General features: G+C 34.6%; 3 protein-coding genes across 7 annotated transcripts; 2 read left to right on the top strand and 1 right to left on the bottom strand.

Annotated features, from left to right (window-relative positions):
- The first annotated feature begins 798 nt into the window (after positions 1 to 798).
- Positions 799 to 4629, top strand: LOC111460436. 3 transcript variants are annotated; one of them, XM_023103705.1, is made up of 3 exons: positions 799 to 890; positions 1916 to 2734; positions 2835 to 4629. In XM_023103705.1, the coding sequence occupies exons 2-3, from the start codon at positions 1916 to 1918 to the stop codon at positions 4521 to 4523; spliced, it is 2508 nt and encodes an 835-aa protein (XP_022959473.1). In that variant the 5' UTR covers positions 799 to 890; the 3' UTR covers positions 4524 to 4629. The 3 variants fall into 3 exon arrangements, with proteins under 3 accessions (XP_022959473.1, XP_022959472.1, XP_022959474.1); XM_023103704.1 differs by lacking the exon at positions 799 to 890 and adding an exon at positions 949 to 1118; XM_023103706.1 differs by lacking the exon at positions 799 to 890 and adding an exon at positions 949 to 1123.
- Positions 4630 to 6008: 1379 nt separating this feature from the next.
- On the top strand, positions 6009 to 9491 carry LOC111459975. Its single transcript, XM_023103052.1, has 4 exons — positions 6009 to 6447; positions 8119 to 8243; positions 9011 to 9304; positions 9414 to 9491. The coding sequence occupies exons 1-3, from the start codon at positions 6294 to 6296 to the stop codon at positions 9299 to 9301; spliced, it is 570 nt and encodes a 189-aa protein (XP_022958820.1). The 5' UTR covers positions 6009 to 6293; the 3' UTR covers positions 9302 to 9304; positions 9414 to 9491.
- Positions 9492 to 10107: 616 nt separating this feature from the next.
- On the bottom strand, positions 10108 to 15154 carry LOC111460435 (mitochondrial thiamine diphosphate carrier 2-like). 3 transcript variants are annotated; one of them, XM_023103701.1, is made up of 8 exons: positions 15039 to 15154; positions 14559 to 14714; positions 13786 to 13902; positions 12739 to 12850; positions 11935 to 12062; positions 11354 to 11506; positions 11129 to 11278; positions 10108 to 10461 (listed from the first exon to the last, which is right to left on the bottom strand). In XM_023103701.1, the coding sequence occupies exons 2-8, from the start codon at positions 14688 to 14690 to the stop codon at positions 10243 to 10245; spliced, it is 1011 nt and encodes a 336-aa protein (XP_022959469.1). In that variant the 5' UTR covers positions 14691 to 14714; positions 15039 to 15154; the 3' UTR covers positions 10108 to 10242. The 3 variants fall into 3 exon arrangements, with proteins under 3 accessions (XP_022959469.1, XP_022959470.1, XP_022959471.1); XM_023103702.1 differs by lacking the exon at positions 15039 to 15154 and adding an exon at positions 14861 to 15015; XM_023103703.1 differs by lacking the exon at positions 15039 to 15154 and having other exon boundaries at positions 14566 to 14631.
- Between the last annotated feature and the right edge of the window lie 247 nt (positions 15155 to 15401).

Here is a 15401-nt window from a genome sequence, read left to right as displayed (position 1 = left end):
AAAATTTTTGAAAAGTATATTTATATATTTTAAACGTTTGGTCCGTTCAGGAGTATTTTTTTTTTTGAAAATTTGAGAATAATAGTGAAACATTTAAAAATTTAGAAATACCAATTTTTTTAATTTATCAATTTTATTGATCTCAAATTATCTTTTAATAAAATCAATTTTTTTACTGGTATCCTACTTTTTTTTTAATTAAAAAAAACATACTTTTCTTAATAAATTTCAATATTTTTTTTTCTCATAAATTAAGATTTTCAAATTAATTTAATTAGTTAACCTATTATATTCTCCCTCAAAAATTTATTTCATCCAATTCAATTTATTTTCTATTTAAAAAAATAAAAAAGAAAAAAAAACAAATAAAAGAAAATAATTTAAAAAATATTTTACTATATTTAGATTGACCTAAATGAACTTGAATACGTGAGTTTATATATATATTTTCGTATATTATATTATCTATATATATAATAATAATAATAATAATAATAATAATAATAATGAATTTTTAATATTTTTTATAATTTAGATACAATATATTTTAGGAGTCTGCAAGTTAAAAATTAATAAAATATTAAATAAAAAATTGAAGTATTAATAAATTTATCAATTAAAAAAATGATTTTTTAATAATTTAGTAAAATTTAATAAAATTTAATAATTAATTAACAAAATCTAAAATAAAAAATATAATTTTTAAAAAAAATAAGAATAATATCTAATAAATTATCAAATAAATTTTTAAGATTAGATGAGAGAGTAAATTCAACCGGTTTTATTTAGCTACTTCTATACAGGCCGGCCCAAGGGCGTAAGTCCTTCATTTTTAACCTCTCTTCATTTGCGGCAAAACAGAAATCTCAACTTTGTTCAACAAAACTCAGGTATCTATATAATTTTTTCTCCCTTCTTTTGTTCTCTTTTTAATTAATATTTGTATAATAAACTGTATATTGCTATATTCATGTTCGCGATTTTTGTTCTTCCTTATTCTTAATCTTTTTGTTCTTCCTTATTCTTAATCTTCGGATGAAATCGAGGACTCAATTCTGTTTTGTAAGGCTGATTTTTTACGTTGGCTTTTGAGTTTTTCGCAGCTCTTTCCCATCAATGTAAGGTCGAATATTATTATATTTATTTATTTTCTTTTAGGTTATTTATTCATGTTTTTTTGACTATGCGATTCGTTCATTTACCGACGTTTGTGATTTTAATGGCTGTAATTCTCGTTTTAGGGATATTTGTTTGTAATGGCATTTGTTCGAGTGAGATTTTGTTTAGTTGTTTGGGTTTCTTTGTTTTGGAATCGAAAGTGGATCTGGATTGAATTAATTGACTTGATTTTGGAGCTTAATGTTTGGTTTATTCTGTTTGTAAGAATTTCTGTTGAATTTTTGGATATTTGGTGGCTTTTCTTGTGAATTTGTGATAATTTTGGGAAGATATTTTGGGTTTCGATGAATTTTGTGGGAATTTTATGAATTGTGATTTTCTTGCAGTTCTTAATTACTTGATAGGTCATTCTAAGCAGTTTATATGAAATGTATCGGATTGGAGTTGAAATTTTCTTATTATAGTTTAATTTTTGGACAGTTTTGTTGTTTGATAATTAAATCATTTTGTGATTTTTGATTTTATCTGTACATTATCTGATGTTAATGTTGGAGAAATTTAAGATTGCAAGTGAAGGTTGGCATTTAGGTTGAGAGATTCTAATGGTTTAAAGCTTACTGAAATGTGTTACTGCTGGAGAGTCTTAGTTTTTTGTGTCATTTCGAAATTTCATCTGTTGATTTCTAGATGTTAGCAGTGGAAAACGATCCAAAGCTAAGATCGTTAAGAGAATGTATGAATCTGCAAGTCTCGGTCGGAATATGTTGAACTAAAACAGGTTTGTTTTCTTTGGCAGATGGATTTGGTCAAAGAAAATTACGGTGACGCCGATGACAACGAGGATGGATCTCCCGAACAGTCGGTTTCTCAGGAAAATTCTGAAATATGCGATGAATTTTCAGAACCAGAGGTTTCTCCTCGAGTTGGTGACGAATATCAAGTTGAAGTTCCTCCTCTGTTGTTGAAATCAGATATGAACTTGTTTCAGTGTTGCAAGGAGGCAGAAATTCAGGATAGTAGGCTCCATGAAGTTTTTGTTGGATTGCCCGTTCGGGTAATGTGGATTTCCGAGCAAGCTCGTTGGATGGAACGTAAGCTATGTGAAGATACAGTTGAGAAATGCAACAGAAATGAGGTCTTGAAAGTTGAATCATTTGAAGATGAACAGGTAGGCAATGGTGCAAAGTCGAACATCGAGGCAACGGAAGTAACGACAGGCAGTACAATAGATGTCGCCTTGCCGAAAGAAACCATGCTTGTGACAGATACAGATCAGAAGGATAATACCGATGGTGGCTGTCTGGTTCCTGGTGTCTCGGGTGAGCCTTGGAGTGATGGAGAAGAGGCGAGTTTCCTTCTTGGTTTATACATATTTGGGAAAAACCTTGTTTTGGTGAAGAAGTTTGTTGGAAGCAAACAGATGGGGGATGTTCTGTCGTTCTACTATGGAAAGTTTTATCGGTCGGAAAAATACCGCCGATGGTCTGAATGTCGGAAAGCTCGAGGCAGAAAATGTATCTTCGGACCGAGATTGTTTAAAGGTTGGAGACTACAGGAATTGGTTTCGCGGTTGCTTCCTCGTTTAGCAGAGGGTAACAAGAATGCATTAATGGAGGTATTGACTATGTTTCTTTTTCTTCAATCAAGACTGTTTACTGCATTTGATTATTCTTTCGTTTTTCTCAATGAAAGTACGGTTTCTGTTGCACGGTCAGGTCACGAAAGCGTTCAGCGATGGCAAAGGTTCTTTTGAAGAATACGTGTTTGCTTTAAAGGCTACGGTCGGAACAGAAGCTTTTGTCGAGGCAGTGGGGATCGGTAACGGGAAGCAAGATCTTACAGTAGTTTCGATGGATCCATTAAAATCGAATCACGTTTCTTCTCTTCGACCCGAGATACCAATTGGGAAAGCATGTTCTGCCCTTACTCCCTTGGAAATTGTCAACTATCTAACAGGTGATTTCAGGTTGAGCAAAGCTCGATCGAATGATCTCTTTTGGGAAGCTGTTTGGCCTCGTTTGCTTGCTCGGGGATGGCACTCCGAGCAGCCGAGGAATGTTTTTACTGCTGGTGCAAAGCATTCATTGGTCTTTCTCGTCCCGGGTATCAAAAAGTTTTCGAGGAGAAAGCTCGTAAGGGGAAATCACTATTTCGATTCAGTCAGCGACGTCCTTGGTAAAGTCGCTTTGGATCCTGGACTACTTGAGCTTGACAACAATGCCGATAACGGTAGTAAGAGCAAGGAAGAAAACGGGTGGACCGATGACTCGAAAATTGACCAAGACGATTTTCCTTCTCAACAACGCCATTGTTATCTCAAACCAAGAACTCCAGCCAACACCGATTTTGTGAAGTTTACCGTGGTCGACACCAGTCTGGCTAATGGAAGTGCATCAAAAGTCCGAGAACTTAGAAGCTTACCACTTGACTTACTAAGCGTTTCTACGTCGAGATCTCATTTCGAAAATAACGACCTATATTCTTCCAGTGAGTCAATGGAGGAGTCTGATTCCGAAGAGGACCGACGTTCCGGCAAGGCCGAAACTGCTGGTACCTCTCGAGCCTGGAGAAGAAACAAGAAACAAAAGGTCTGCTCGAATGGACATTATTCTCCATCTGATTCTACTGATTCACCTGCAGAAGTTTCGAAGGAACACAGCTGCATACCATCCGATAGCACGCGATCTCAGAACGGTATTGTGCACGAGTTTGGCCAAAAATCGAGATCGATCAATAAAGGAAAGCCTTCTAATGTCACCAAAAAACGCAGGAGATTAAACACTTTTGGTTCGAAGTGCACAAGTAATATTTCGGTACCAACCAAACCGAAAAACGATGCCTGCTGCTCTAAAGACGGTCCCGGTACTATTAAGAACGTCCTGCCTGGATGCAGTCCCATATCTAGCCATGATGGAAACCCGAATGATATCGCTCTCAATCAATCTCGTGCCTTAATAGACAAAGACTTGTCTGTTCCTCTCAACACGAAAACCGACAAACCTATAATAACACAAACGAGAGAAGAACAACCTGACCAAACAAGCAAGGAACCAGACCAGCCCAGTGTAGCTAGAACTTTTGAAGTCCCAAGCATTTCTGATCAGCAACATTGTCTGAATTCAAGGAGAGTCGGTAGTCGAAACCGACCCCCGACAGCTCGAGCACTGGAAGCACGAGCTCTAGGATTGTTGGACGTCAAGCAAAAGCGAAAGCATAAAGATCCATTTCTGGAAGGGAACTCGATGATGAGGCCGCCGCGACGTGCTCGTCCAAAGGTAAGACCTACTGAGAACTTGGGAATTAGCATTGAAAAATTAGAGATTGAAGATAGAGCAGTAGTTGTTAGTTCATGTAACAGTAATAGCAATAGCATTAGTGAGGTGTTATCTAAGCTTGAAACTTAATCCCTCAAAAAGAATTTACTTCTTGATTTGTCTTATTTATTGTGGCATATATATTGGTATCACTCTTGAAGGCTTCTCTTTCCTATGCATCAACAACACTTGGATAGTCTAACCGAAACTCGTAGCTAATCCTTTGCTCTCGTGTTCTTTCCGAGTTTTTGTGGGGTTCGTTGTCTCTTATGTTCTTGCTCTGAGTTTCCGTGGGGTTCGTTGTCTCTCGTGTTCTTGCCGAGTTTCCGTGGGGTTCATCGTCTCTCGTGTTCTTGTCGAGTTTCTGTGGTGTTTGTCATCTCTCGTGTTCTTGCGAGTTTCCGTGGAGTTCATCGTCTCTCGTGTTCTTGTCGAGTTTTCGTGGGGTTCATCGTCTCTCGTGTTCTTGTCGAATTTTCGTGGAGTTCATCGTCTCTCGTGTTCTTGTCGAGTTTTCGTGGGGTTCATCGTCTCTCGTGTTCTTGTCAAGTTTTCGTGGGGTTCATCGTCTCTCGTGTTCTTGTCGAGTTTTCATGGGTTTGTCATCGGTAAGTTTACATTTTTATTTATTATTTTGTCTTTCATATTGTAGGGCTAATCTCGAAAGATATGATATGTTCTAAGTTCAAACGGTAGATTCTATCCGACTTTTATCAATAAAACTCTTCATTGAAACAACTTTCGTTTATTTTGATGAACCATGGCTTGGAAGTTCTTAAAAAATGTGTTTTTAAAAAGAAAATTAATTAAATGCCATTTTATTCCTTTAAATTTTTTTGTCAAATTACTTACGTATTCAACCATTTGTAATGGTGAGGTTTTGAATATTTTACATTTATGACGCATTTTTTTATATATATTTAACCATTTTTTTCTAGTTAATAAAAATTTTAAAAGGAGTATCAAAATGACTAATAGTGAAGAAATGTTATGTGAAAAAATAATAATAATAATAATTTTATCCCAAAATGATTTTTTTTTTTTCACTTTTTGATAAAAAAATTTAAATCAATCGAATTATACAAAATTAAAATTTAAACATTTATTAGATACAAAATTAAAATTTAAAAGATCGAATAATAATTTTAAACGGACTAAATAACTATGGATATTAGACGTTGTGCGTATTGACCTGTGCAATGCTATAGCCAACGCGTTAAGGTATCCCATCTGGAGGGTACGTTCGTAATCTAAACCGAAATTATATAAACATTGCAATTTTCACCAATTCGTTAAATTTAACAAAAAAAAAAAAACCTATAAATGCAAAAAATCAAGGATTGAATAATTTTACCAAAATTAATAAATTATACACACACATATATATATACATATATACATACATATACATATATACATACATATATATATCTACATACATACATATATATATATATATATCTATATATATATATATATATATCTACATACATATATATATGTATATATATCAAAAAGCTTCATTAAATGAGGTGTGAAGAAAAAAACAGGTATAAATAAACAACGACCACGCAAAGTTTTCATTGCGTGGAGAATAATCGGATCGGCCACGTTCGCCATCCAGCGCTCTTTTATTTAAGTTCTCTCCGTAGCGGCTCGAGTTTGTACTCAGTAACACCGAGTCCGGATTCACCGAGTCCACATTTCCTCTCCATTTCCCCCTGAAATTTTTGTCGTAAAACCCTCCGTCTCGTAGGGTTCTTGATTCTTTACGCTTATCCTTTGATGTATTTCGTATGAATTTATATCTCTGATTCCAGTTCGTTTTGTGAGATCGTTGTTCGTTTCGAAGAAGGAAGGATGGGACAGGCATTTCGTCGAGCGGCTGGAAGAATAAAACCGGCTTCGAGTATCGACTCCTCTGCCTCTTCGTTGAAAATGGAGAGCGTCGTAGATCGGAAGCCTCCACCGCGTGCGGCCGAGAAGGCTCGTGAGAGCGGCGCGCTTGATTCTGGTAATTGTAATTTTTTAATCGTTTGCGGTGGTGTTTTCTCGGATTTGTTTGATTTCTGTTCTTGTTTTCCTCTGGCACTTTGAGACTCGAGGCTGAAGGTTCTCGAAGAAGGATTATGTAGGTTTCTCTGTTGAATTAAATGCAGCTTCGTAGGATTGTACGAGTTCTAAATCATCTGATTTCGATAACGAGCTTCATAATTACTTTTTTTTTTACAACTTCCTTTCTTTCCACTTTCTCTTATTAGCTTTGTTTTTGTTTTCTTTTTTCATTTCTTCATTAGGATTTGAATCTAAGTTCATTTAGTGTTGATCTGTTCATTGCTTAAATAACTATTTCGTTATTGTTTACTGACTTATGTCTCTGTTTTCTTCTTTCATTTTTGTTTGTTGACTTCTGTCTCTCTGAACAAGAATATCTTCTTGTTACTGTTCACCATTGTCTATCTTTCTTTTTAGTGTTTGATTTTGCAGAACTATGGATGAGGTTACTATTTAATGTGAGCGTTTCCTTCTGGTTACGGTTAACGTGATATTTTTGGTCCTGAACTTTGAGTTCACTTGCTTCTCAGATTGTGATTTTTTCTTCTTTTTACACTATTTCTGTTAGTTGTATTTATTGAGACAAAAGTTGAGAGTTCTTTATACGCTGCTTCTATTGTGTATTTTTTTGTGAGCTTCCGATTTAGGTTTCCAATGTCTAAGCATGTAAATAAAGCATAGAGGCCAAAAAAAATGCTCTGGATGCTAGGGATTAATGGACGGTTATGTTTTCTTTCCTGAAGCATAATAGCAATTTGACTCTCTTTCTCCGTTGAACCAAATAGCAATTTGATTCTCTTTCTCCGTTGAACCAAATATCAATTTGATTCTCTTTCTCCGTTGAATCATATGCAGTTCCACAGAATTCTTACGAGTTCTATATAATCAGATTTCAATAATGAGCTCGATTTTTTGTGCGGTTAATCTGGAAAGGCAGTAAACATCAAATTGGTGAAGTATTTGCCTATAAAATTAGGCGAGTTCTATATAATCAGATTTCGATAATGATCTCGATTTTTTGTGCGGTTATTCTGGAAAGGCAGTAAACATCAAATTGGTGAGGTATTTGCCTATAGAATTAGGAAAAAAATCTGAGTAATAGCTTTCTATAATGCTTGTAAATCGATAAGCAGTGTGAAAAGTCACTCCAAAGTAAGTTTAGGTCAATCTGGAAGAGTAGTATGCATAGAATTGGTGAGGAAATTGCCTATAAAATTTGGAAAAAATCTGAGTAATGGCTTCTATACTGCATGTATATCGATAAGCAGTGTGAAAAGTCACTCCAAAGTCAGTTTAGGTCAGTCTGGAAGGGCAGTATAGATTGAATTGTTGAGGAAATTGCCTATAAAATTAGGAAAAAGTCTGAGTAATAGCTTTCTATACTGCATGTAAATCGATAAGCAGTGTCACTCCAATGTCAGTTTAGGTCAATCTGGAAGGGCAGTAGACATTGAATTGTTGAGGAAATTGCCTATAAAATTAGGAAAAAATCTGAGTAATAGCTTTCTACAGTGCGTTTTAATCGTAAAGCAGTATCTCCAAAGTCAGTTTGGCGATTGTTTTTTCTGAAGGGAATTGATTCATAGGATGTAATATATTGAATGCTGATCGCTTCCAATTGTTAATGCAGGTGACGTCTTGGGAAGTAATTCTGAAAATGTGCTCGAAGAACGAGATCCACAGTTTGATGCCATGCTTAGCCAAATGGCAGGTCGAATTAGATCAAAGCCTGGAGGAAAACTTGAGATGGGGGAGGTAAGCTTCCATAAGAAGCTTCTGAATTACTTTTATAGTATAAGGCATTGAATATAAATTTTAGACTTCTTCCATCTTCCGGTGCTCTCTATTCTTCTTTCCATTAATAATCCTTGAAGTCTGACCAGTCCTAGAGTCAGCTGGTGTGATTCTACTGAAAATTTTCTTAAAAATCAATATAAATTGCAAGTAAATATCATCTAAGTTCTCCAGTTATTTGATAACTACTCAATCTTTTTGATAAATTATCACTATAGCAGACACTAATTTAAATTCGTGATTTCATAAGCATATAATTTAATAGTCTGTTTCTATAATTTAAATTTGCCTCCTCAGAGATTAGAAGGACTACTTATTTCCTTTTCTTTTAATGAATCAAAAGCTTTGCTGGTAGATCAATCAGAAGTGTTATACGTGTGTGTGTGTGTGTGTATGTGTATATATATATATATATATATATACACACTATTGTTGAGGAGGTTAGTTTTGTTCTTTGATTTGGAAGAAAACTCTCTAATCCTCCTTATTCATATCAATTTAGGCAAAGGCATCGTTCTTTTCTTTGGCTTTCTAGATATTGTCCCTTCCCTTCTTTAATCAAATGCCTGTCTCCTGAACGTGTGCATATTTATATATCTATCTATATATGTAATTGCTGTTCGTATGATTGCGTTTGGTTGATGCCCTCTATTTAAGAACTTGCGATTTTAAAACGAGTCTTTATGGGATGATTTTCCTATTTGCGTGATTTTGACGATGTAATATAGGCTTCTGTGGTGGAGAGGTATGACAGACCAATGCCAAGGCTACGAAATACTGATTTAAAATCGAGTAAATACGAGGATCGCCCAGCCCCACCAGGAACGCTAAACGTAGCACAGATGCGCCACATAATGCTCTTGCATGAAGGGAAGGCTGAAGATCATGATGGGCCAATGGGAGTTAACCAAATTGCTGAAAGGTATAATGTGGGCGTTGCTCAAATACGGACGATTTTGCAATTTTTGTCTCTGCCTCCAGAGGACAGTCTTCGAGACAAAAAGAAGGTTTCTAAATAACAGGTTTTTATTTACTTATTTATTTATTTGTTTGTTGGGACTGAGCTTTAGATTTTGGTTTTTCTGTACTAAAATTTGGATGTCGTTTTTAACATGCTGAAACTCCTTTCAGGAATGGAGCCAAGAAAACAAAGAGGCATTTTCTCCTTGAGCTTTTTAAAAAATAAAGGTTTTTATAATTCTCTTCTAATTTTTGTTTCTTAATTATATTTATTTTCTTAACTTATTTTGTATGGGTTTAATTTCAAGTTTAGTCCTCGAGTTTTTCAATTGTGCCTTTTTAATTACCAATCACTTTCGATTTTGTTTTCAGTATGTCTCTAAACTTTAAAAAGTATAATTTAGTTTTAATAAGGTTAGGACTATAGAATCAAAATTTTAATTTATAGTCTAGGTCTGCTAATTTGAGAAATAATTAGTAATCAATTAAACAATTTTTAGAGTTTAAGAATTAAATAATTTAATCTTTTTTTATGTAATAGTTTTTTAAAGAATATTTAATAGGTTTTATAACTTTTAGTCTACTCATTAAATTTTTTATTTTATTTTATATCTAATAGATTGCCTATTAGAATTTTTTAAAAAAAGTTTAGAAACTTTACACAGTTTTTTATAATGATTTTTGTCTTTTTAATTCTTAACTAAGTTCTAAAAATTAAAATTAAATTATTTTTTTAGTATTTAAAATTTAGCTCGAATTCTGAAAACAATGATAAATGATAAAATAACATTAATAACAAAATAAAGAGATTAGAAGTTGCGTTTGTAAGGTTTGAAACAAATTTTTTTAAAACAAAATATAGTTATTAATTAGAAATTACATTAGACGTTTAGGTACTTTTTATTTATTAGACTTCTTTTTTGGGTTTGTGAGTCCAAAATCCTGAAACTAAACTTACAATTATTTATGACTTAATAAATATATAAAGAGAGGAAAAAAATTATGAGGAAATAGAAAGAAGCCAGTCCGAGATAGTGTCGAACGCCAGAAATGTGACAGCGCCAGCAGGGGCTGCCTTAACCGTTGAGGGTATGATGCCTTTATAGAGACCCGCCGTTCCTTCGCTTTTCATAATTCTCCGTAAAGCGTCAATCATGTTTCTGTAAGCATCTTGTTCCACCCTCGCCCCGTATCTCGGATGCCTTTGTAGCCCTTCGATCTGTGCAATTTGATAAAACGGAAATTAATACCTTTCACAGGGTTGTGTAGGAACAATTAAAAATGAAATAAACCAAATCTTTAAATCTTTTAAAAACTTCACATTCTTTTATATATATACACATGTATATTTATTTCTTAATTTAGTAATGTTTAAATTAAATTCAGAATGAGTTTTAAATGTAAAAAGAACTTCATTAAATTATAAATTAGTTGTTTGTGTCTACAATCTAAGATTAAAATTTGCATCTAATAAGTTTTTACTATTCTTTAAATGATGAGTTCATAGGAAAAAGACAACAAATTTTGTATCAAGTAAATCATTAACCGTTACATTATTCTTTTGATTTTGCGTCCAATAAATTCGTCAATTTTTTGCAATGTTAAATAGATCGAAAACTAACTAGACACAAAATTAAAGGTTTATATTTTAAGTTTTAAAGTGCGTTCATGAATCTATTTAATACAAATAGCCCGAAAAGTACCTTTTTAAAAACATTTGATTATTTTAAATGCATCTAAAAAAGCACGTAATTTGTATTTTCAAAGCAGTTTCTGAAGAGTTTTTTTAGTGTTAATTTTTTAAGCCTTTCAAAAGTATCGTAGTGCTTCTCTTAAAACTCCTTTTAATAACAAACCCATATTAATAACAAAGAGAGCAAACGTACCTGAAATCTTTTCTTAACCACATCAAGTGGATGGCAAACAAGTTTTGCACAAGTCCCAGCAGCCAACCCGCAAAGCAAAAGTTGAAAACTTGAAAGGCCATCTTTCCTATTAGTTGCTCCAGAATTAGGGTAGTGGCGGTGGTTCCAGGACTGTAAAATCATTTCAAGGAAAACTATGAGACAAGAAAGCAAAGAATATGTACAACAATGGTACGGTAAACTTGCCATAGTCCATCGCCTGAACGTGTCGTAGGTGCCGAACTGTAGACCCGCGTATGGAACAATCTCAACAAGTGTAGGTGACAATCCAGCGTATAGTCCTCGAAACCCCCGGGTTTGGAATATATCAATAAAGGCAGACCTCATGGATGGATAAATCTGGCATGTTTAAGCAGCTCATCATTCTTGCATCAAGAAACATTCTAAGAAAAATCTTTTACTAAAACTGCATGTGCAGATGCAATGAGCATTTGTTGCTATAGCCACATTACTCAGTTACTAACTACATCGGTACTCGTAGTACTGATTCGATCGAAAATTGTAAATTATCGACACTGAAACAGAGACTCAAAAGGCTTCTTGGCAGAGAGTCATGGAAATAAAAGGATTATAAGAAGCTGATGCTCAAATAAAATTGTTTGTACGCGTTTGTCGACACCTATCTTCTTCATTCCCTTTCTCTGGAAAAGAATGTAATGTATTTCTATATCCTATACAGGGTGGGACAATATATTGATTGCTTTATATATTCTACACAGTTCAGTTCGTGACATAAGATAAAATGAGTAGTTCATCAAATTCAATACCTTAGGTTCACCTTGTGATGCCAATATCGTTCGAAGAAGATCAAATGGATATGATCCAACAGTTGCTGCACACCCTGCCAGTGCCCCACTGATATAAGAAAGATAAGGGTTCAATTGTATGTGGGCCTCTGCATCAGATGAAAACCAGATAATATCAATAAATAAAAGCAGAAGCAAGTTTATTCTGAATGCCAAGTAGTTTTAGCATCTAGTATCTGAAGAAAGGAACCTATGTAACCAAACAAAGCATCAACTATCTGGTTTCCAGCAAGAAAATTGGATAAGGAGAGCTCAAAGTTCGCTAAAAAACCGATCCTTGTTTACCGACCATACATTGTCTAACCAAACTCAATTCTCTCTCGAAAAGTTCCTCAAAAAATTCGATTCGTGCAGATTCTTCCCCCAACTAATGAAGAGATCTCGACGAAATTGCCACATATGATGAGGGGATGAAGGAAGGGAGAAGGCATTTATTTATCCTTAATTTTTACTTTTATAACTAGGGGTGTCTGAATAGTTTAGGCAAAAGCCAGGAAATGGTTTGATCCTCCAACATTTTTATCGCCTATTACTTGAATGGTATTATCCTAGATGGTCACTATGATTGAACCTCAAAATAATTAGATATGGTTTTGTAGGAGCACCTTACATCTACATCCACCATTTATTTTATCCCTCCTAAACCTTATTCATATTGCAGTCTCTTTTTACTTCAACCACCTCTCCTCGTGTGGGTGTAGTAACGTGTTGGTCGAAGGTATATGCCTAAAATAGTTGAAGTATTGGCTATGTTCTATATAGTACCTGTCTTAGAAGAACCAGCAGCATATGTTTTCATTCTATGTAACACGGTAAATTGTATAGCTGTATATGGCATAACCATGAGCAGAGCAGGAACATTACCACGCCAAAAGCCCTACAAAAGATAACTCTGAATTAAAGAAAGAAGAAATATTTATTTAAGGATACTATTGTCGGGGAAAAAAAATCTAGGAAGTATATGACGCCACAGTATATCCTGAAGAAAGTTGAATAGAAGTGGAATCTCTCCAAGTAAACAAAAATATTTTCTATGTCACTCATCAGATTCAATGAAAGGTGAAATGGTAAAAACATTCAGAAATTATAGGGATTCGAGTCACTAAATACGTGCACGATGCTAGTTTCTGATGATACAAGAATAGGGCTGTAGGCAGCTTACAAATGTACAGAAACAAGCCATAAGGATTGGAAGCCTTCAAAGGCAATTAATACAAATTAAAAGCTTTACTCAATCAAGTATGAAACAGTATTAGTGTGATTAAATAAGTAATTAGGTCACAAGGAAACGAAGAATGAAGTAAACGATGGATTAGAATCAAGCTTTTTGGGGTTAGAAACTTCACGTAAATACAAGCAAGGTTTGGGCACCATGTGCCTTAGAATCAAGCTTTTTGGGATTAGAATAAAGCTTTTCCATCCGGATTTTTTAATCAGCCTCAGCACTGTGTGTAAGAGGCAACTTTGTGTGGATTTTTTCTGAAATAGCTACCAATCAATATTTACATTGTAAACCAATTTTCATCCAATCTCCATGCTTGCAATTACTTTGTTCGGCAGCTCTTTGGTTTCATCAAAGAGCTTTCAAGACCATTTGATTAGAATATATATCAACTCTCCTCTTTCTTGTTCTCAATCCCCATCCCTCCATTATCAGTTGTTAAGGAGGCTATATAATTTTCCTTAACAATAAAGTGCCAATTGCAGTCATCCCTACACTGTATCTTTTCATGAAGGGGACTGATAATCAAGCTGATCGACATAATATGTTGATTGGAGAATACATATAACATGATTTTAAAACAAGCATACCGGTAAGCCTTCCTCCCTGAAAATATCCTTTGTTGCTTGGACCATGCCGGTGTACTTTGATGGTCCAGACAAACTTCTTTGAACCAAAGCCCATGAAGTTATCGGCTCCAGTTGAACCTACAAAACGAACGTGAACATAAGCATTCATCACAGTGTAATTAAATTACACGGAGAGATACAGATATGCAAAACTAAGAGTAGAACTCTCGTAGCATAGCAGGCAATGGCACTGGAAATTTACTCCGTAGCAAGCAGGATTGAGAGTTTATCCCTCGCAGAAAAATGCAAAACAAGGAAGCTACCAATCAATGAATTCTACATGAAACTACATTTGGCAACAGATGACAGTTACATTAATTGCGAAGCCTGAAATGAAGAAACTATTTCTACATAGGAAATTCCATACGTAAAGTGTTCAGTTCGAAGTTGGAACAAACAAAATCTGCATATCCACACCTCTAACCTGCTATGCAAGAAAAAGCCATAGAAGAACGCTGAAAAGAAGTGAAATGAACAGCATCGAAGAAAGAAAAAAATCGCTATCAATTTTGAGACGAGCAACAGATTGAAACTTCCAACTAAATTATAAAACCACAAATTCATCCAGCATCACTATTTCTTTCTTCGCGGGTGGAGAAAAAAACATGATGTTCAATTTCGCACTTACAGCCAATAAACATAAAATCTTAATTCGCGGCTAACATTTCATTCTTCTCTCTTCTACTCTTCCTAAAAAAAACCAAACAATTGCAGCAAATGGAACCAAAATCGACCTGAAACCTGATCTTAATCACATCGAGAGGAGACGTGACCGTCCGAGACACACAACCAGCAATAGCGCCAGCCGTCGAATCGATCATCGCGCGCTTCAACTGTCCTGGCTCCACCATCGGCGGAGAAACCATACCTCCTCAGGTTCGAACAAAAACCTAAAACATCGACGACCTCAACATCAGGTATACAAACAACGAACAACGAAGAACTCAAACTTCACAATACAACGCACATCTTCAAGATCAATGCGATACACAAAAGAACCGCTAACTACTAATAAAAAACAAAATCCAATCCTCACAGATACAGAAAACAAGCGAAACGATATCGCTATAAATCCAAGCGATCGAGTGAAGCAAAGAGAATAAAAATCAAAGAAGCCTCGTATTCCAGGGAAACGTCGATTTCACGGATCATTCAAACTGCCAAACGATGTGGAATAGATTATTATACAAATGGAAAGTAAAGACGAAAAAGACCTGGAAAAGGCGGTTAAATTAGTGAAGAATCGAAGAGCCGCCATTGAATGCGTCGAGGGAAAGAGAAATGGAGAGTGAGAGAGGCCTGTATGAAAGGATTGCGAAAGGAGAAAAAAAAATAGATTGAAGAGAGATTTTCATGGAGCAAAAATTGACATGATGAATGTGATTTATTTTTCCCAATTAAAAATTAAAACGAACAAATAAAAATGAAATTAAAATTTTAATTTATCTTCCAATTTCATATTGTAATTTTAATCTTAAATATTGCAATTTTAACCATCTAAATAATCTAAATATAGTTAAAATAAATTTTATATATATATATATATAATTTATTTATCTATTTATTTATTTTATTAT

The sequence above is a fragment of the Cucurbita moschata genome, unplaced genomic scaffold (genome assembly GCF_002738365.1).
Source record: "Cucurbita moschata cultivar Rifu unplaced genomic scaffold, Cmos_1.0 Cmo_Scf00023, whole genome shotgun sequence".
In the NCBI taxonomy this organism is placed as follows: domain Eukaryota; kingdom Viridiplantae; phylum Streptophyta; class Magnoliopsida; order Cucurbitales; family Cucurbitaceae; genus Cucurbita; species Cucurbita moschata.
This window is presented reverse-complemented; position numbering and strand designations above follow the sequence as displayed.